Source organism: Crocodylus porosus, unplaced genomic scaffold, assembly GCF_001723895.1.
Source record: "Crocodylus porosus isolate Cpor-Errol unplaced genomic scaffold, CroPor_comp1, whole genome shotgun sequence".
Classification (NCBI taxonomy): domain Eukaryota; kingdom Metazoa; phylum Chordata; order Crocodylia; family Crocodylidae; genus Crocodylus; species Crocodylus porosus.
This window is the reverse complement of record NW_017728886.1, coordinates 256367025-256384765: the sequence shown is the minus strand read 5'-3', so window position 1 is coordinate 256384765 and position 17741 is coordinate 256367025. Positions and strand designations below refer to the sequence as shown.

General features: G+C 42.7%; 1 protein-coding gene across 1 annotated transcript in view; it reads left to right on the top strand.

Annotated features, from left to right (window-relative positions):
- The window catches only part of ASAP1 (ArfGAP with SH3 domain, ankyrin repeat and PH domain 1), a 291905-nt gene that overhangs the window by 23328 nt on the left and 250836 nt on the right, over positions 1 to 17741 (top strand). Inside the window, exon 2 of the mRNA XM_019552858.1 lies at positions 3345 to 3431. Within this exon, the coding sequence (XP_019408403.1) occupies positions 3373 to 3431 (59 nt within the window). The 5' untranslated portion in view covers positions 3345 to 3372. The remainder of the gene's footprint in view (positions 1 to 3344; positions 3432 to 17741) is intronic.

Genomic DNA, 17741 nt, shown 5'->3' with positions numbered 1-17741 from the left:
TCCCCCGCAGGGAGTGACTGCCGGGGGGCACTGGGGCTGAGGCTGTGCCAGGCTGATCCCAGTGGTGGGGAGGAGGGGTCGGCTGTACTCATGCCGCTCCAGGCTGTGGGGTGGCTCCTGCCACGGCATGCACTAGGGGGGAGCTGGGGGAGGGGGGTCCGCATCGCCCCGGGCTCCCCAGCACCTCCCCTGCATGAGCTGCCGGGCTCTGATGGCCCCATGACCTGGCCTGGCTGAGGCCACAGTCATGGTGAATGCAGCCCCGGCCAGGCCAGGCCATCAGACACTCGGAGCCCAGCAGCTCCTCCAGAGGTGGTGCTATCCCAGGGGAGCCCAGGGGAGTCTGTGCACAGGGTAGGGGTGGCTGCAGCTGTGGCCTCTGCTCCACCTCAGCTCCACACCTTGCTGCCCCTGCTCTGACAGGAGGGGGTGCCAAATGACTCCCGCTGCAGGCCAGGCTAGACAGTGAGGCACGTGTGTGTGGCCTGGGGCTGGGGGGGTGTCTATGGCGTGTGGCTGGGTGTGTGTGTGTGTGGCATGCAGCTGGGTGGGTGTGGTTAGGTGTGGGTGTGATGTGTGGCTGTGGCTGTGGCTTGCTGGGTGGCTGCGCGTGTGTGTGTGCCACGTGGCATGTTGCTGGGTGTGTGTGTGCATGCATGGTGTGTGGAGGGGAGGCCGAGGGTGGGGGGGGGTAGTTGCGCACAGCCGGATGCGGAGCAGTGGCAGCACAAGGTGGTGGTGCTCGGTCCCCCCACCCTCCCATCATTCTTTACAGGCACTTTGCTAATCAGTACGTAAACGGGGTGCACCGTGATCTGGGAGGACACTTGTTCACCAGGGCTTTCCAAGGGACAACTATGTCTAATGGCCACAACCTTCTGGAAGGCCAATTTGACCGGACTTAAGGAAACACTCCTTTACAGAGCCCCCCAGAGGTGATGCAAGCACTTACTCTGGACTCATTCAAAAGGCACTTAGATGCATATCTTGCTGGGATCATTTGACCCCAGCAGACTTCCTGCCTATGGAAGAGGGGGCTGGACTTGGTGATCTCGCGAGGTCCCTTCCAGCCCCTAATGTCTAAGAAGTCTACGAACATAATATTTTTTTCTGGCTTTTCTCTGCATGCCACTCAGTTTGCATCCATCACCATTGTACTAAGCTGCCAAGGAGTATTTTAGGGGTAGTCTCTCCAGAGCCACAGAAAGAAAATGAAGATAATCATCCTTAGCCACAATGACCTTCCCAACAAGGACACAAAATCTTACCAACACTGCTGCCACACAGCCCAGAGCAGTACAACAATAATATAATGTACTGTAATTATCTTAAGTAACTTGTTAGGACAGAAACAGGCAAATCAAATGATAGATTTTGGATTGATGAGAAACTAATCAAATGCGGATAAACTATCATCAGTTCCCAACTTAATGTAACAACTGGTGTCTTGGTTACTTGTGAGCTCTGCCTATGCTTACATTGGCTTACAAAGCATTGAAACATGGTCTTTTAAAGACTGATGTTACTTCAATTTTAAATAGCATAAACTTATATAAGTAGCATAGCCTACTACTGCTAGAGCAAGGCTTAATATGAAAACTGATGTGTTGAAATATCACACACCAACAAACAGAAGAGTTAAGTTTAGAGAGGCAAGGCCAAACCCAGTGCTGACACTTCCTGTGATTTTATCATACTTGATTGCACACTGCCTGGCTGCCTGGTCTGCAAACGGAAGAACTAGCATCATGCTCAGATCTCTTTGAGACACTTGTTCCTGGGCACAGTTTTATGTTTCAGAGTGCAGCCTTCAGATTGCAGAGACCCAAGCTTCATGCTTCTCTGTCCACCTGGAAAAAAGGACATGCTTCTTCCTTTATACCTCTAATCAGTGACAGGCAGCAGCTCTTAACCATTTGCTGACTGCCTCTCTCACCACATTCATGTCTTTCTTAAGGCCTCAGTTCCCTTGAGGTAAATAAGTAAGGATCTCAGCCTTTTTGTTAGTTTTTAAATATATTTGTACCCATCTTATGAGGCTGGTCTCATGATCTTGTTTGAATGTTTGGGGTAGGCAGTACTTTGTGCCTGAAGGAGTAGTTTGGAAACATTAAGTAAATTGGATAAAAGTCAAAAAGCAAAATACAAAATGTATGGTAATTAAATTTTGCCATGCTTTATATGCACAAAAGGACCGGCATATAAAGACATAGGCAATATAATTTTTAGTATTTCTGAGTCCTTGACTTAACCTGAATGGTCAAGTCAAGGTACTTTGAACACAGTTTTTTTTTTTCGTGTAATGTCTTTGATATTAAAAAAGTAAACTGATTCAGCAGAAATGTGAACATTTGCCTCCATACTGACACCCAGCTATGTAGTCATCAGCAGGTTTAGGGCCTTTAGATCCACCACATTGACCTTTGCCACTTGAGCTAACACAGTAACTAATACCTCTTGAAGACTGTAGTTTCCCATGGGGAGCACACCATTTGCCCATGGATTTTACAGAATTTGCGGACAGAAGATGGATGGTGAGATTTGGGAGTCTTATTCTGTTCTTAGTTTGGGTCTAATGGGCACAGACTCTTCTGCTTGTTACCATCTGGCTTTGCCTATTCTTTCTTGCTCTAGTCCTGTTTCTTCCTCCAATCTTGTTCCCTTGTCCAAGTCACTTTCTTTTGCCTATCCAATCTACTCAGGCTTTTCATCCCAGTCTACTGGCTTCACCAGTTCTAATCCCAAATGGTATTTTGCCCCAGGCATTTGCCTCTCCACTTCCCAGACCCAATCCAGGTCCAGTCCCAGCCCTAGCCTTCTCCTCTCCTCTGAATTTACTGTTCCAGTTTCTTTTTTAATATCTGTCTCTTACTCTTCCCTCCCAGCTCTTTGTTCCAGCCCTGTTCAGACAGTCCTATCCATTGCATTCTCCAAAAAATATCAGCATGAGGTAAAAATCCGATACGTAACTTCTCTGCCTGAATGGTTGGACTTTGGCGTTATAAATAAATGCAAACAGGGTCTTATGTAGGAGTATCAGCTAACCCCTAAATCACACAGTGCTGCCTGCCCTGCCTGTAACAGTGATGTGAATGAATGCAAAATTGAATTGCCTGCACAAAGTTGCTATCATGTAGTAATTTCTGACCCCATGGTTTTCTAATTGGTCTGTGTACTGCACGAAAAGTAACCAAGTAAAAAAATGTGAAATTCTTCAGGAGTGATTCTTTTTGTATATTCTGGACATTGTATCAAATATAACTTTTTTTTGTTAAAGTGACCTTGCAAATTGTGTAGCTTTGGTTGGCTCTTAATTACTCTTGTCATTTTTTCTCTTTATCTAGGTAATTTTCTTGTGGTGACAGATGAGACATGAGATCTTCAGCCTCCAGGCTTTCAAGTTTTTCTTCAAGAGATTCATTATGGAATCGGTAAGAAAGCAGCAAGACATTTTAGGTCAAAATAACAGGTTTCTAGTATTTGCTGTGTACTTTTTTTCTAAATCTTGGAGACAGTCCAGGTGTATGAGAAACAAGGCACCAGGTCATCTTTATTTTATCACAATATTTAACACTGGTTTCTTTTCTGTTTTTGTCAATTTGGACTATAACAAAGCATGATTTTCTGGAAAAGGCCTAGAATTTGTCAATAGGCCCTGCAGAAAGGAGAAGTCATATTTTGTCTGAACACACACTGAAGCAAATGGTAGCATTTATAAATCATTTTACTTAGCAGTGGAAAAATATGTTTTGAAGCCATTTAGCAAAGGAAATAGAAAAAAGGAGCCCTTTGAATTTCCATTCCATGCACGCAGATCTGATCAGGAATCTTCATTTAACTTTCCAAATAACATAGATCTGAGATCAGTCAGCTAGGACTTGTGTGGGGGTTTTAAAGAGCAGACTCATAACTTCTGGTGATGCAGAACAGCACAGAGTTGTCTAAATAGACTTTTGTTTAGTCACTTTATGAATGGTGAGTACTCTTATTTATTTATACTGTGTCTTATTCAACAAAAAGCAATGTTTGAATTGCCTGAGCTGAACCCACAGCAGCAGCGTAGTTCAGAGTTAAAGCTGACACCCTTAATTTCACCTCACTTCAGTGTTTCGGCTGTTGTCCTTAAGAAGATTGCATTCTACCCTAAGGTCATAATACCTATCACTCAACAGACAGGTTGGTTAGATTACCTAGATTAGTGGTTCTCAACCTTTTTAGACTCAAGGCACCCCTCAGAAAATGCCAGCTTTCACTCATTTTTTTTTAGCTACAAAAAAATAATACAGCAGCTCTTTTTCTTGCAAAGACCAGAACAGGTCAGTGCGGTTTTGACATTAGAGATTCCATTTGAAATACCTGGGTTCACCTAGTCACCCATGTGTGCCTAAAAGTGCTAATATTATGTAGCACCCTAAAAAGGATTTTGCAGCATTCTCAGATGCTGCAGAACCTTGGTTGAGAATCACTGACCTAGATCCAACCACTGAGCTAAGTCTGGTACCTATAATTGATTTTGGACTTCTAAGTTTTGTTGATTTACTCTGTATTATTTCAGCTTTTTTTATTCCATGGGAGAAAGGTATAACTACAGCTCAGACCCTCAGAATACCCTCTACCCTGAGGGTATCTTCCAGGTGATAACTGACTAGGCCCTTCTTTGGGACACTTATTTTGCATGGGGCTATGCACATTCTTCCCTCTGTGTTCATGATGGCTTCATTAGTAATAAGTTAATTACCCAAAGCTTAGAGTATTGCAATTAACATGCCAAGTTGTCTATGTAAATCTGATCTTGAAACATCACTTCTTGTTTTCTCTTAATTTTCCTAACTTTTCATGCAGTTACATTAAAAACACACTAATGGAGACAGTCAGGAATAGTCTGAAATTGCTTTAAAATGAGCCTAAATCCAAATGGTTATAGCTGCAGCTATGCACCCATATTTGCCAGGCAATGCCTGTTTATTTTTAAAAAATCATATGGAAGAGCAAACTTCTAAAGCCACACAACTATGTATTGTGCAGTGTTCCTGTCATACCCTGTAATATACTGTAGCACAGGGCTGTCCCAATTTCAGTGGGCCTGGGGCTGCAAATGAAGGCTATGTGTATGCTATAGACCAGTGGTGGGCAAAATGCAGCCCTTGGGCTAGATGCAGGCCGCCAGGCCATTCAACCTGGCCCTCGGGGCCCCTAAAAAAATTAGAAAATTAATATTTATCTGCCCCTGGCTGCCTGTCATGTGGCCCTCGATGGCTTGCCAAAACTCAGTAAGTGGCCCTCCACCCAAAGTAGTTGCCCACCTCTGCCACAGACTGTGTGAACAGGGCCCCAGGGTCCCTGTGCAAGCTGTACCGGCAGCACACAGCACCCTGCTCCCCACTGCATGGAGTCTACCAGCAGTGTGTGGTCTCCATTGCTTGGGCAGAGCCGGTGGTATGTGACCCCCACTGGGCCCTCTCCCTCCATGCAGCAGTGGGAGCGGTGGCTAAATGAGCCTGGGCCATGTAAAGCTCAGCTGGACAGTCCTGCTGCAGTATACCAGCCTACAGAACAGATCCGTTGGGCTACAATCATTAAGGGGATGGCACTCCTGACAGCACCACTGAGAAGCATGCTGCCTCTCCTCCTCTACTCCAGATGTGCCAAACCCAGAAACAAGGCAGTGAAGATGCCCTGTGGGTGCCCCTCATCCCTCCCACTCTGAAGCACGCTAGAGACAGCCATCATAGGGGCTCGTGGGGGGGTGCCTTCATTGACGCTCCACTTCTGGTTTTGAAGAATGCAGAGCAGGAGTGGATAGGCAGGCTGTGCTTCTCAGTGGAGCTCCTGGGAGTGCATGGAAGTGGCCTAGACATAACCTTTAATGTTTTGGGCTTGGTGAAGTATACTAGGCTGACAGCCAGGGAGGTAAAGTCCTCCATTTACCTATAAAACAGATAGTGTGTGGGGTGGGGAAGCTTCCCTCCCCCCATCCACCTGATGTGTGCACCAACCTGACTGGAGACAGCACTTCTACAGGGAGACGAGAATTTACTTTCAGCAGTCTGCAATGGATATGATCATGATTAAGTGTTACTAAATACACAGGCAGATGGCCCATTATGGTTGGCCTTTCTGCTGAAATTCCCTACAAGTAAATCTAATTTAGCATCATGTAGATCCTGATCCATTAGAAACTGGATTGAGACCAGTGAGCTCATTTCTTAAAGGCCATCAGATACTCATCTAACAGTAGCATGCTTGGGTCACTGTTGTCTCAGATGGTGTTTTAACCAGTGACTTTGAAGCAGACGTTCTACCTCATTGCCAGCCTTTTATATTACCCAGCCTCCCTGCTGTAGCTCAGAATAAGAAGCCAGGCTTTATTTCTATCAGGGGCTGAAAACATCCGTGACTTCACTGTAAAATCAAAGCTTGTTGAGTTACGGTAAAACCTTGAATTCTAATGCTGGTATGCCTTAAATATCTCATATTTTGCCCATAAGCAGGCAAACAGTTTTTCTTGAAAATGTATAACTAGAGCAAGAAATTGCTCCCTGGCTAAAACTTTGTATGCCAAGTCCAAGTCTGGAGTGACTATTTTTGGCTGGATTATAAAACCCTTTGTTTTCAGGGATTTGTAAAGGAAATGCAGATGTACCATTAAGTTTAGTGGTTGTAGGGACCTCTCTTACAATGTCCTTCATTTGTAGACTCATTTGTATCAGCATTTTCATTTTATCACTATAATGATACAACAACTAGGATTAAATAGTGAACAGCAAAGTGTGTGCAGTCAACACTATAATCCTCTCAGGGGGTTTCATCTACTCGTGTTCAGAGGGGCATGGGCATGTTTGCCGAGTTGGGGCCTTAGAGCATAAGCTTTCCTAAGATAACAGCTTGGTGTGTGTGTACCCTGCCTACTGCAATGAAACCTCAGTCTTAATTAAGCCACTTGATACTGCTTAAATATGCTTGACTATTCATACATACTGATAAATTATAATTGTTTACAACTGACTAGAAATTTATCCCTGATTTGAATATCGCAAACATCATCTAGAACATGTCCCTTTTATTTTCCAGCGAGTCATTTTTCTGTATGCAGAAAAATTGATGCTTTAAAAAATTTTTGGTCTAAGGGCTTTTCATTTTTATGGGAATAAATATCCACATTTCTCTAAAAGCCTGTATAATAAAATGAATGAAAATATTGTACATATTGTACTTTTCACGTATGGAGCACATAGTGCTTTAAATTCAAGAAAAGTGGTTGCCACTATTTCATCATCCCTATTCCACAGGTGGGGCATATGAGGTGTAAAATGGTGGTATGCCTGGACCAAAGGGAAACCGCAGTGCAGTAGTATACTGAGGAACTGAACCCAGGTCTCCTAACTCCTACCCAACCCTGCCTCTATATGCGGGCCTGAATCTGCAGTCACTGGGTGCATCTACACATGTGCTTTAATGTGCATTAGCCTATTTTAATGCACATTAAAGAGCCGCTGGAAAAAAAACAGTGCTATTTAGTTAATGTGCATTAAAACAGGCTAATGCGCATTCACTAAAGCACATAATGCATGTGTAGACATACGCATTGTGTAGGCAAAACTCATGATGCCATTAGTGGGAGTTTACTGCCTGAATAGGGCTGGAGCGTTGCTCAGGAAGGGATTTGGGTACATCACTTCCAATGTGAAACAGAAAATATTGAAATGTTTGCAATGGGTTGATGAATTATTTCAGTCTTTTATTCTGGCAAAGTCTGCTGCACCAGCTGCCCTGCAGCCTGTTTATTTTTGCAGTATCATTCCCACTTTTTAGGCAGCACACTTCCTCCTATTAAAATCAGCTTAGATACTAGTGATTTTTATTTTTTTTTACAAAATCTAGTTGCTGTCTCTCACTGATTGTGAAGAAGAAACAAGCCAGTTTGGCCTGGTCTACCTCAGCTCAGTCAGCAAATGCCATCTCCCCTTTCCCTCTATAACACCTTGCAACTCCACAAAGAAAAAAAAACAAGTCTACAGGCAATGGCTTGACTTACAGTGGGTTACTGGCATGACAGTCCAAACAGTGTGGCTTATATCCAACTTGCTTCAAGCAGTGATAACCATTGTGCAGTTTTCCACTGTGCTAGTCTTCATCAAGGCAGTGTCAATGGGCAGGGGGATTGCTGGCATGACGGTCCAAACAGTGCTAACTATCCTATCACTGTTGCCCTGCACCGAACTGGACACTGCTTAAGTAGCCTGTCCCATCCATATGGCCAAACTCACCAGAAACCCAAATATGCCAACTCAATTGATGATTTTTTTTCCAGTAATCAACACCTGCAAGAGTTTTGTCTTCATAATGACTCAAACACACAGCGTTTTATCTCTGATACCAGGGGTGACTGGTGCCTCCTGATTTGGGGGGGAGGGCGCAATTTGTGGGCAGGCCTCGGGGTGGGCCAAAAGCCCCATGTCCAATCCTATACTTCTGTGCCATGGCATAGTGCCCCCCCACCCCACCCCATCCCAACACGCCACCAGCCCATGCAGCCCATTGCGTCCTGAGCAGTGCCAAGTCGGGGGCCAATCTCAGGGCCCCCCCACTGTGTTCCCTTTACCAATCGCCTGTGTCTGATATCTTTTAATAATTAGTCCTATATGAATCTGAGCTCTGTCCTAGTCCACATGTTGTGTTTCCAATTAATTAGAAAGAGAGGTAGTTAGCCATTTTAGTCAGGCAGAAGGCAGGGGAGGGTGATACCTTAGAGACTAATTTGTTCAGTGGCATGAGCTTTGGTAAACAATATTTAAATTGCTTTATGCTTTTCTGTTTAGTGCCCCTGCTTTCTGCAAGTCCATTCATCCATCTGAGCAGGTGTTGCCTATGAAAGCTTACGCCCCTCTGAAATCTCTACCGTGCCATCCTGCCTTCCATACGACCAAGAGAGGGTCTCTCAAAGTGTGCATCTACAGGCCCTATACAGAATACAAAAGGCAACACACCTGCAGAAATAACAAGAGAACATATTTCATGGCATCATGCTGGTACCAGTGTGTGTTAGTTTTTGTCTACTGTTTTGAGTTTTGCAGAATACAGCGGTTCCAAAGAATAGACTATTCCTTGTTGTTACTGAGTCTCAAATGCCATTATGTGTTTGTCTGCACAACTCTTGATCTTGCGTGACAAAACATAAAAACAAGGGCAAAACTGAATCAGCAAATTAGTCAGCCTAATCTCAGGGAACTTAATGCTCTACTTCATTTTCAGGATTTTTATTTTCAGCTGTCTTTTGAGACAGCTATTGGAGTATATCTTGCATTATCATAAGCCTCTGTCACAGGACAGTAAAGACAAACATGTGGACAGCAGATAACATATATAATCAGTTCTATCATTTCTGACAAGTCGGATCTGATTTGGCACATCTAGTGTTAAAAATGTCAGATCTTAATATTACCAAAATGTCATGTATAAAAGGAAAACAATGGATTCTTTTTTGCGATCACATTAACATTGAAAGCATGTAAAATGAACCTTTTGTTGATGTTGTTACTAAAAGCACAACTAAACTGCTCGTAAACAGATCCTGTACTTTCCAAGACAGTTGCCTGTTTTCTTAGCTAATTTTAAATACCAAGTGAAGAAAATACTTGAAGTTGCCAGTTTTAAAATTGAAATCAGCTGACTCCAGTATCCAAAACAGGCATACGGCAGCAACAAAAAAAATTGTTGATGCAGCTTATATATTCTCCAGGCCATACTGTAGTTTAAAAATACAGACTGTCAATCAGAATATATGTCTGATACCAATGTGATAAACAAGGGGTTCATACGAGGTAGTGAGATCCCTGCCTTCTTCTGGTTATATGGGCACCTGACTGTTGTGTCCCAATAATAACAATAATTTTGAAGATGCTTGCAAACATTAAAACCCTGAAATGTTTTAGTGAAGGTATTTTGCAGTTTGTAGTCTGGGCTTCTGAACAGCAAAACAGTACTGATGTCAACATTTAAAATAAATTTAGACTTTCACTGTGAGCACGTGGTGCACTTTGTGTGAGCTTAGACACATAAACATGCTGTATTTAAAATATATGTTTGTTATATTTCACGCAAAGTTCAGTTAGCTGATTGGATGTGCTGGTGGTAGGAAGCTGCTAGTGAAATTGCTCCTGACTAAAAACATTTCAAGATGAAGCACAAAATGAATAATGTTGCATGGCCTTATGTAAACAATACATCAAAAATGAAGCTAGTGGATATATTTACAAGAGCTTGTTAAGGAAGCTCGGAACAGCTGATACTCATATATGGAAATAATAAGCCAAATGAATTCTTTTTATAGCTGTTGATTTGGCTCATTTTTATAATCGGCAGGCTCAACAATCGACTGAAATTGTACCAGTAACAAATTTAGACAAGCAAACAGAGTCTAATGCCTATGTCTATGCCCATATTCATTTAATGCATTTCCCTTTAAAGCTAAAGAGAGTCTTTGGCAGCTTGATCAGGAGAAAAATTATAAGTACATACAAAACTTTACACAGGCACAAAGTTTTTCTCCTTGAGGGATTTGGAAACACCCACCATTAAAAGTACAACCACTTTTAAGGTTAAACATAGCAACACTGCACAACAGGTTCAGATCAAAAGAGCAAACAGTAATATCGACCAACAATACTATCCAATGAAAATGGCAGAATACAATTATCTGAACTAGAAAACTGGGCACCAGAGCAATCTGAACATGGAATTGTCTACATAAGTTTTTTTTACCTGCTAATTTCCTACCATTGCTACTGTCTTTGATTTTATTGCTGCCAAGCAGAGTTGCATGACACAGTGCTTACGGTATTAAACACTACACTAGTTCTGCCAGTAGAGCACATCAATGTAAAGAAAAGAGGCCACTGAGAAATGTTGTAACTACAGTGGGCCAGTGCTGTCATTTTACCTGTCATCTCAAAGAGCCATTTCGAATATCCACAAGGGTGAAATCCTGACCCGGCAGAACCCCTGGGAATTTTGTCACTGATTTCAGTTGAGTCAAAATTTCACCCCTTGGTGCTTGATTTTCTGTGATGCTGCACACCAGTTTCTTCCTGGACTTTGTGTGACTTATAGACATTCAGAAATTAAGGCCCTCTAAATTGTGCTTGTCTGGACTGTTTTCCTGCTCTATAACATGAGAGTAACCATTCTCTGTATCTCTTTCACAGGTGTGAGGTTTAGTTAGGTAAGCACAGTGAAGACATAAAGACCAACATAAATGCAGAATAATTATTCAAATCTGGCACATGTTGGTAATGGCTGAAAGTTGTAGCTGCTTGATTGCTATTGTTTGACCTTTGGGAGATGGAACAGATGATCTCAGTCCAGTTCCATGTGGTCAAGAGTGTCATAAAAAAGTATTTGCCATGAAAATAATTGCAAATGCCTTTGTTAGTGATTAAATGTATGGCTATATTCCCGAACCCACCCCTAAACATGGCGAATACCACAAAAATTGCTTTGTAAAAAGACCAAGGACTCAACAGGTTTTAAGAAAGAACTACCATAACCCTCCCAGAGGCCTCCGTTAGTAGGAAGGCCATTTCCTGGACCAAACCTACCCTGAAGATGAAGAACAGATTGTAGGACTATCTATCGCAGTTCACAGTCTTTTCACTAGTATCAGCTTTATGTAAAAGCAAACAGAAAGCTATTCCCAGTATAGGACAGCAGGGACAGGAGACAAGTTTTTTATCAGAACTTTTACAGATGATGGGCATGTCAGATTTCTACTGAATATTCTATACAAAAAAGTGCATACAGCATGTGCCCCTCTGAGGCAGTATTTTTGCAGCCTGAAAATTTTTGCAGCCTGAAAAGTTGTAGAAAGGGGGATCGTGAAAGATTAGACATGAAACCCAGAGTAAAAAAATGGTTGAAAAATAGAGCTGGAAGGGACCTCAAGTGGTCATTTAGTCCTACCCACTGCTCAAAACAGGAATATCCCTGTCTAAATCCTCTCAGCCGTGTGCCTAACCTGTACTTAAAAGCTTCTAGAGATTTCACAGCCTTTCTAGGTAACCTCTTTCAGTGCTTAACCACTCCCATAATTGGAAACCTCTTTCTAATATCCAGCCTACATCTCCTTTGTTGCAAGTTAGGACATTACCTACTGAAGACACAGTCTTTCACCATCTCCTGTATAACAGCCCTTTTTGTATTTGAAGACTATTTTTACCATATCCCCTGCACTGCCTTTCTTTTCCAGACGAAATAATCCTAGTCCTTCCAACCTTTCCTTATGTGTCATTTTTTTCTAGACTTCTAATAATTTTTGTTACTGTCCATTGGAGTTTTCCTAGTTTGTCCCTGTCTTTCCTGAAGCATGGCACACAAACCTGAACACAATACTCTTTCTAGCTAGAGCCTCACAAGTGCTGAATAGAGTGGAAGAGTCATTTCCTATGATTTATTAATCCATCCCAGTATGTTACAAGCATTTCTTGTAACAATATTACACCATTGACTCACATTCAGCCGGCAGTCCATGATGACCCTTGGGTCCTTTTGTGTAGTATGAAAGCCTAGCCAGACATTCCCAATTTGCATTGGTTCAATTGCTTATTTCTAGGTACAGGCTTCACCGTTTAGAGAAGCTGTTTCCTTGCTGTGTTTTCTCTTTCCTTTGCTTTGGGATAGCTTAGTGTTGTGCTTTAAGATCTTTAAGATCTTTTGCTCTCCCTTACTGTATCACCTTCCTAGCAGATATCATGGTCAATAAAGTACCCTATTAGCACCAGGTTCTGTAATCTGGATATTTCCAGTAGCTATTTAAAAAGAAGTCTCACCCCCCTCTTTCTCCTGGTTTGGTTTAATATATAAGGTAGTACTACCTCCTTTTCCCTCTGTCACTCCTAAACAAATTAAACTCATTCCAGTCATGCAAACTATTCCACCAAATTTCAGGTATTCCAATTATATCATACTTTTATGTATGTAGTAGGATTTCCAGTGTTTCCTGTTTATTCCCCATATTTCTTGCATTAGTATGTGAACTACTTACCTGAGCAATGTTATCTGCATAAAGGCCAAGGAAAAGGAGGCAACCTAGGGAGTTTTAACGATGTTGTAAGAGGGACATTAGCAAGTCAATCAACTAGTCTAGTTCCCTCCTTGCTAGGTGGGACAGACTGCATGTATAGATACCCTTCCTCTTTGTTAGGTTACTGTACTGTTCACAATAGGAAAGATAAATGGGAATACAACTGAAATATACTTAGAATCATCTGAGATAGTTAACATTTTTTATTAATTTAAATAAAGGAGTGACATTTTATATTCAAAATAGTGACATTCAAATTATACTAGAATTAGTATTAAGGCTTGGGCCTTGTTTCTACTGAACTCCAGATAGAGTTAGAAAAGGCCCTAAAATACTTACAATAAATGCTTGGTTAATTAACCACTTCAAGGGCAGTGCAAATAATGGAGAATTATTTGGTAGTTATCAGCAGTTGATAATTGGGTGGCAGGTAAGGAGGCTGCCAGGAAATTAAGACAATGGCAAATTAAGCCATAGTAGGAAATGTTCCTCTAGGTGAATTAATCAGTTTGCTATCTGCCAATATGGTTATTTTTTGATCCACAACTGACAAGGTAAAGGACTGTTTCAAAATACCCTAAATGACCTCTGCGGGGTCTTCAATCCACTTAATATTTTCAGAAACTCTAAATACTTTTAAGGAGTAAGGAACAATTGTGATGAGAAGCTTCCCTTTCTGTCCTTATGGAAATATATTTCTTTCTCCAGGATTTTTTCTACTTAAAAACGTAACAAAAAATTGATATAATATTTTCAGTGTTTTTTAATTTTTTGCTGATGTATCTGAGGATGTAACACAATGAAGCCAATAGATCCCTTCCATCTTAAAAACACCTGATGCTTTACTTACTTTCCAACATACCTGACCCTCCTCCCTTGACTGAAAGTGCCGTTTACTGTGCCTCTTCCTGGTCAAAGACTTCCTCCTCACCCTCTTTGCCCTGCTGACTGCCTTCAATATTGTTACCCTTGTTTGTAGTCTTACTTTTCCTGGCCCTTCTTTTATGATACCATTCTGTCCTGATTTCCCTTCTACCTCTTTAATTTCTAGTCCAGTATTTCATTCCTTCCCCATTCCTATTTTTAGGGTGGAACCCACAGAATTCTGCTCTTGCCTTCCTTTTTCTACATTTCCTCCCCACCCTCTCTCTTCATAATCTCATGACTTGAACTATCATCTGTAAGCTGTATGAATGGTAAAACTGAGCTCTACATCGTGGTATGGGAAAGCCAGACCATATGAATAAGCAGAAGGCGCATGACCATATGAAGGCCAAGTAATGTGTTCAGGAAAAGCCATTTCAGAGTTCTCTGGCAAAGAAAACATGCAAGCTCTGCTGAGGACATTCATTTATGGGTATGCACAAAGTTCACGCTTATGTTTTATATACTTACACAAAGAGTGCAGGATTATTTTTATTTAGTTTTATTTTAGGATTTTTAGGATTATAGTACAATGTGGTTCCTTACATACAGGGCATATCTACACATGCTATTAGTGTGCAGCGATAAACTGCAGAGCTTATTGCTCCACAGTTTATTGCTTCCGGGAAGCTCCTGGGTACGCTGTTAATGCATGTGCCTGGACCACGGCACATTGAGTTGGGTCACAGCAGCCCCAGCTGGCAGGGCCCCAGGGGGTCAGCCTGCCAGCCCAGGGATCCTCTGACCAGGTTCAGTGTGCTGCGGGGGGGTTTGCTGGGGCATGAAGGTGCTAAAATGTGGGGCTAGCTGGCCAGTAAGCAGTCCTTGCACTGAAAAACGCTTGTGCCCCAGCTGGGTCAGCGTCTGTATGTGCACTGCTACGCGCAAAAAAAAATCTGCAGCAGTGTAGCACTTATACAAGTATCATGGTTAAAATCCTTGAAGTGGATACATGCACCCAAGAAATGTTCTTTCTTGGTTAGTTTTTAGGAATATGTACACGGAGAGGGCTCTTGGAGTCCAGCAGGTACTGTGAGAACCTCAAGTGAAGGAGGAGGGGGAACCATACAATGTAAAGTTCAAATCAGCCTGAAGGACAGATGAAGTTGGCAATTATTTGGGCCTCTTGAGACCTAAGCTTGTTTCAAAAGAAAACAAAAACAAACAACAGATGGGTATAAAACTTGAAGCGAAACAGTAAAAGGAACCAATTTTTATTATTGCTGTTAATTCGTAGTGTTAGAAAGCAAGAAATATGAATATTACCCCACTCAGAAACAGGATGGGAAGTTAATACTTGTGTGTTCCCGATGCCCTTTGTTTTTGTTTTAGAAAATGTCAGGCTACTATTTCTGTTGTTTGAATGTATCTAGGAGGGAACGGTGGTGAGTTATACATACAGTCATTTCAGTATTAAAAATACACATGTTGTACTCCATAAAGGTTTGGAAATGATGTTAGCAATTTATAGTATAGGTTTCAAGGCTCCTGGCAAGGATAGCATAATCTTCAATGATTCATGTATGTAACAGATTTGTTGGAAATGTGTTGTTTATATTTTATCATGCAATCGGCTATGCTCTATTTCTTGGTATCAGTGAAAACTGGAAGCTGCAAGGAGAAAATAATTAGCTGCCTGGACTATTTCAGCAGGAACATAGTCTAAGATACGAAATATTTCCATCCCCTGTACCATAAAATGCTTGCAGCATGAGGATTTGCGAGCACCAAAAACAGCAAAGGGGGGGTTAATTGGGTGGCAAGGATGGGCTTTAAAGGGGGAAAAAATCTACAGCTTTGCCCTTGAGAGTTATCTTCAGCTGATTAGATGGACTGGGATTTATCCAGGCACTAGGCTTGCAAGTTACTGATTTGTGCCTTGTTGGGTGAGGACCAAATTCCCCGATGCTGAAATGCTGCTGGAATTTACTGCTTGTTCTCACGTTCGGTGCACATTCAAGTGACGTGACGCTCCTTTGGGATTCTCCCACCCTGACGGGTTAAGTCATAACAAGGGACCAGACTGTAGAGCAGCATTGCTGAGGCTAAAACCCGATGACCAGTTTAATCGGAGGGTGGAATTGCATCAGAACAAGCACAGGGCAGTCATTTCCACACAGCAATTCATGCAGATTAGCTGAGATTGGTCAGATTGTTCGGCAGCAATGCGTTCCTTCAGATACTTTCCAGACATTTTGCATGGGACACTGGACTTGTCTGTCAGGTTGGGGGTTCGCTGTGAGACAAGATGCTCAAATCACAATCAAACTGGTTGTCGGCACCCCCAACCCCCGCCCAGTTATGGGGGATGCAGCCATTTCCTATTTCAGGAAGACTCATGGAAAATTAGGGTTGGGAGGGACCTCAGGAGGTCATCCAGTCCAGCCCCCCGCTCAAAGTAGGACCATCCCCAATTATATCATACCAGCCAAGGTTTTATCTACCCCGGTGTTAAAAACCTCCGATGGAGATTCCACCACCTCTCTAATTGACCTGGTCCAGTCCAATCTCACCGTCCTTGTGAGAAAGGTTTTCCTAATATCCAACCTAAATTTCTCTTGCTGCAACTTGAGACCAATGCTCCTTGTTGCCATCTGCCACCACTGAGAACGGTCCAGCTCCATCCTCTTTCAAACCCTGCTTCAGAGAATCAGTGGCTGTTATTAAACCCCTCCAGACTAAATCAGCCCAGTTCCCTCAGCCGTCTGTTCCCCAGTCCTGAACCAAGTCTGTTGCTCCTGAAATATGGATTCTGTCGGATGGTTTGGGCAGGGACCATCCTGCCGCAGGCCCCGCCAGGGTTGAGCGCATGACCTCCGGAGGTGCCTTCTGCTTCTCTAGGATTTGTGAAATAGCCCGGGCAAGCTTACTGTTTTCTTTTAAAGCCTAACATACTCCAGCCTGGTCATAAAAAGAAAAGGCAGGGCAGGTTTATACATTACAGGCCAAATAAGGACTGAGCGCACACTCAGGAGCGGTTCAAAAAGTATCAAGACTGATGCTGTAGGAAAAAAAAATACTTTATTTACAGAGGTTTCGACTTAACCTTCGTCAAAGTACGCCGTGCCTTCAGCCACACGCTTCTCCTAATGCTTCTGCCATTGTTGGAAGCACCTCTGATGGGCAGTTGGTGGAATCGCTGAAAGCTGCTCAGTCGCATTTTGTGTTATGGTTTCCACATCGCAAAATCCTCCTCCTTTCCAGGTTTCCTTTAGTTGGGGGAAGAGAAGAAAATTGCACCATACCCCACAAGTGCCTCAGCCTCCATATTCACCTGATACGGCCCCTTGCAACCCTCAACTAAAGCAAACCTTGCAAGGAAGATTTTGTGAGATATAGACGGACGGATGGATGAATAGATCCACCGATCAATGGATGGATAGATAGATGGATGGACAGATGGATAGAAAGATAGATGGATGGATCGATCGACTGATCGATGGATGGATGGATACATCGATAGATCAATCGATGGAGGATAGATGGATAGATCAATTGATAGATTAATCGACAGATGGATAGATCGACTGATAGATCAATGGATAGATGGATGGGCAGACAGATTAATTGATGGATGGATAAACAGATCCATTGTAGGTCGATTGGTAGGTGCATACGATCGTCTGATACACAGACAGATCGATGGATGGATCTAGCACAAGGTTTCCGGAGCTAAACCTCACTTCAGCATCGCCAGCTTCAGCGCAGCGCAGCCCGCGCTCCCCCCCGCGCCCGGCGC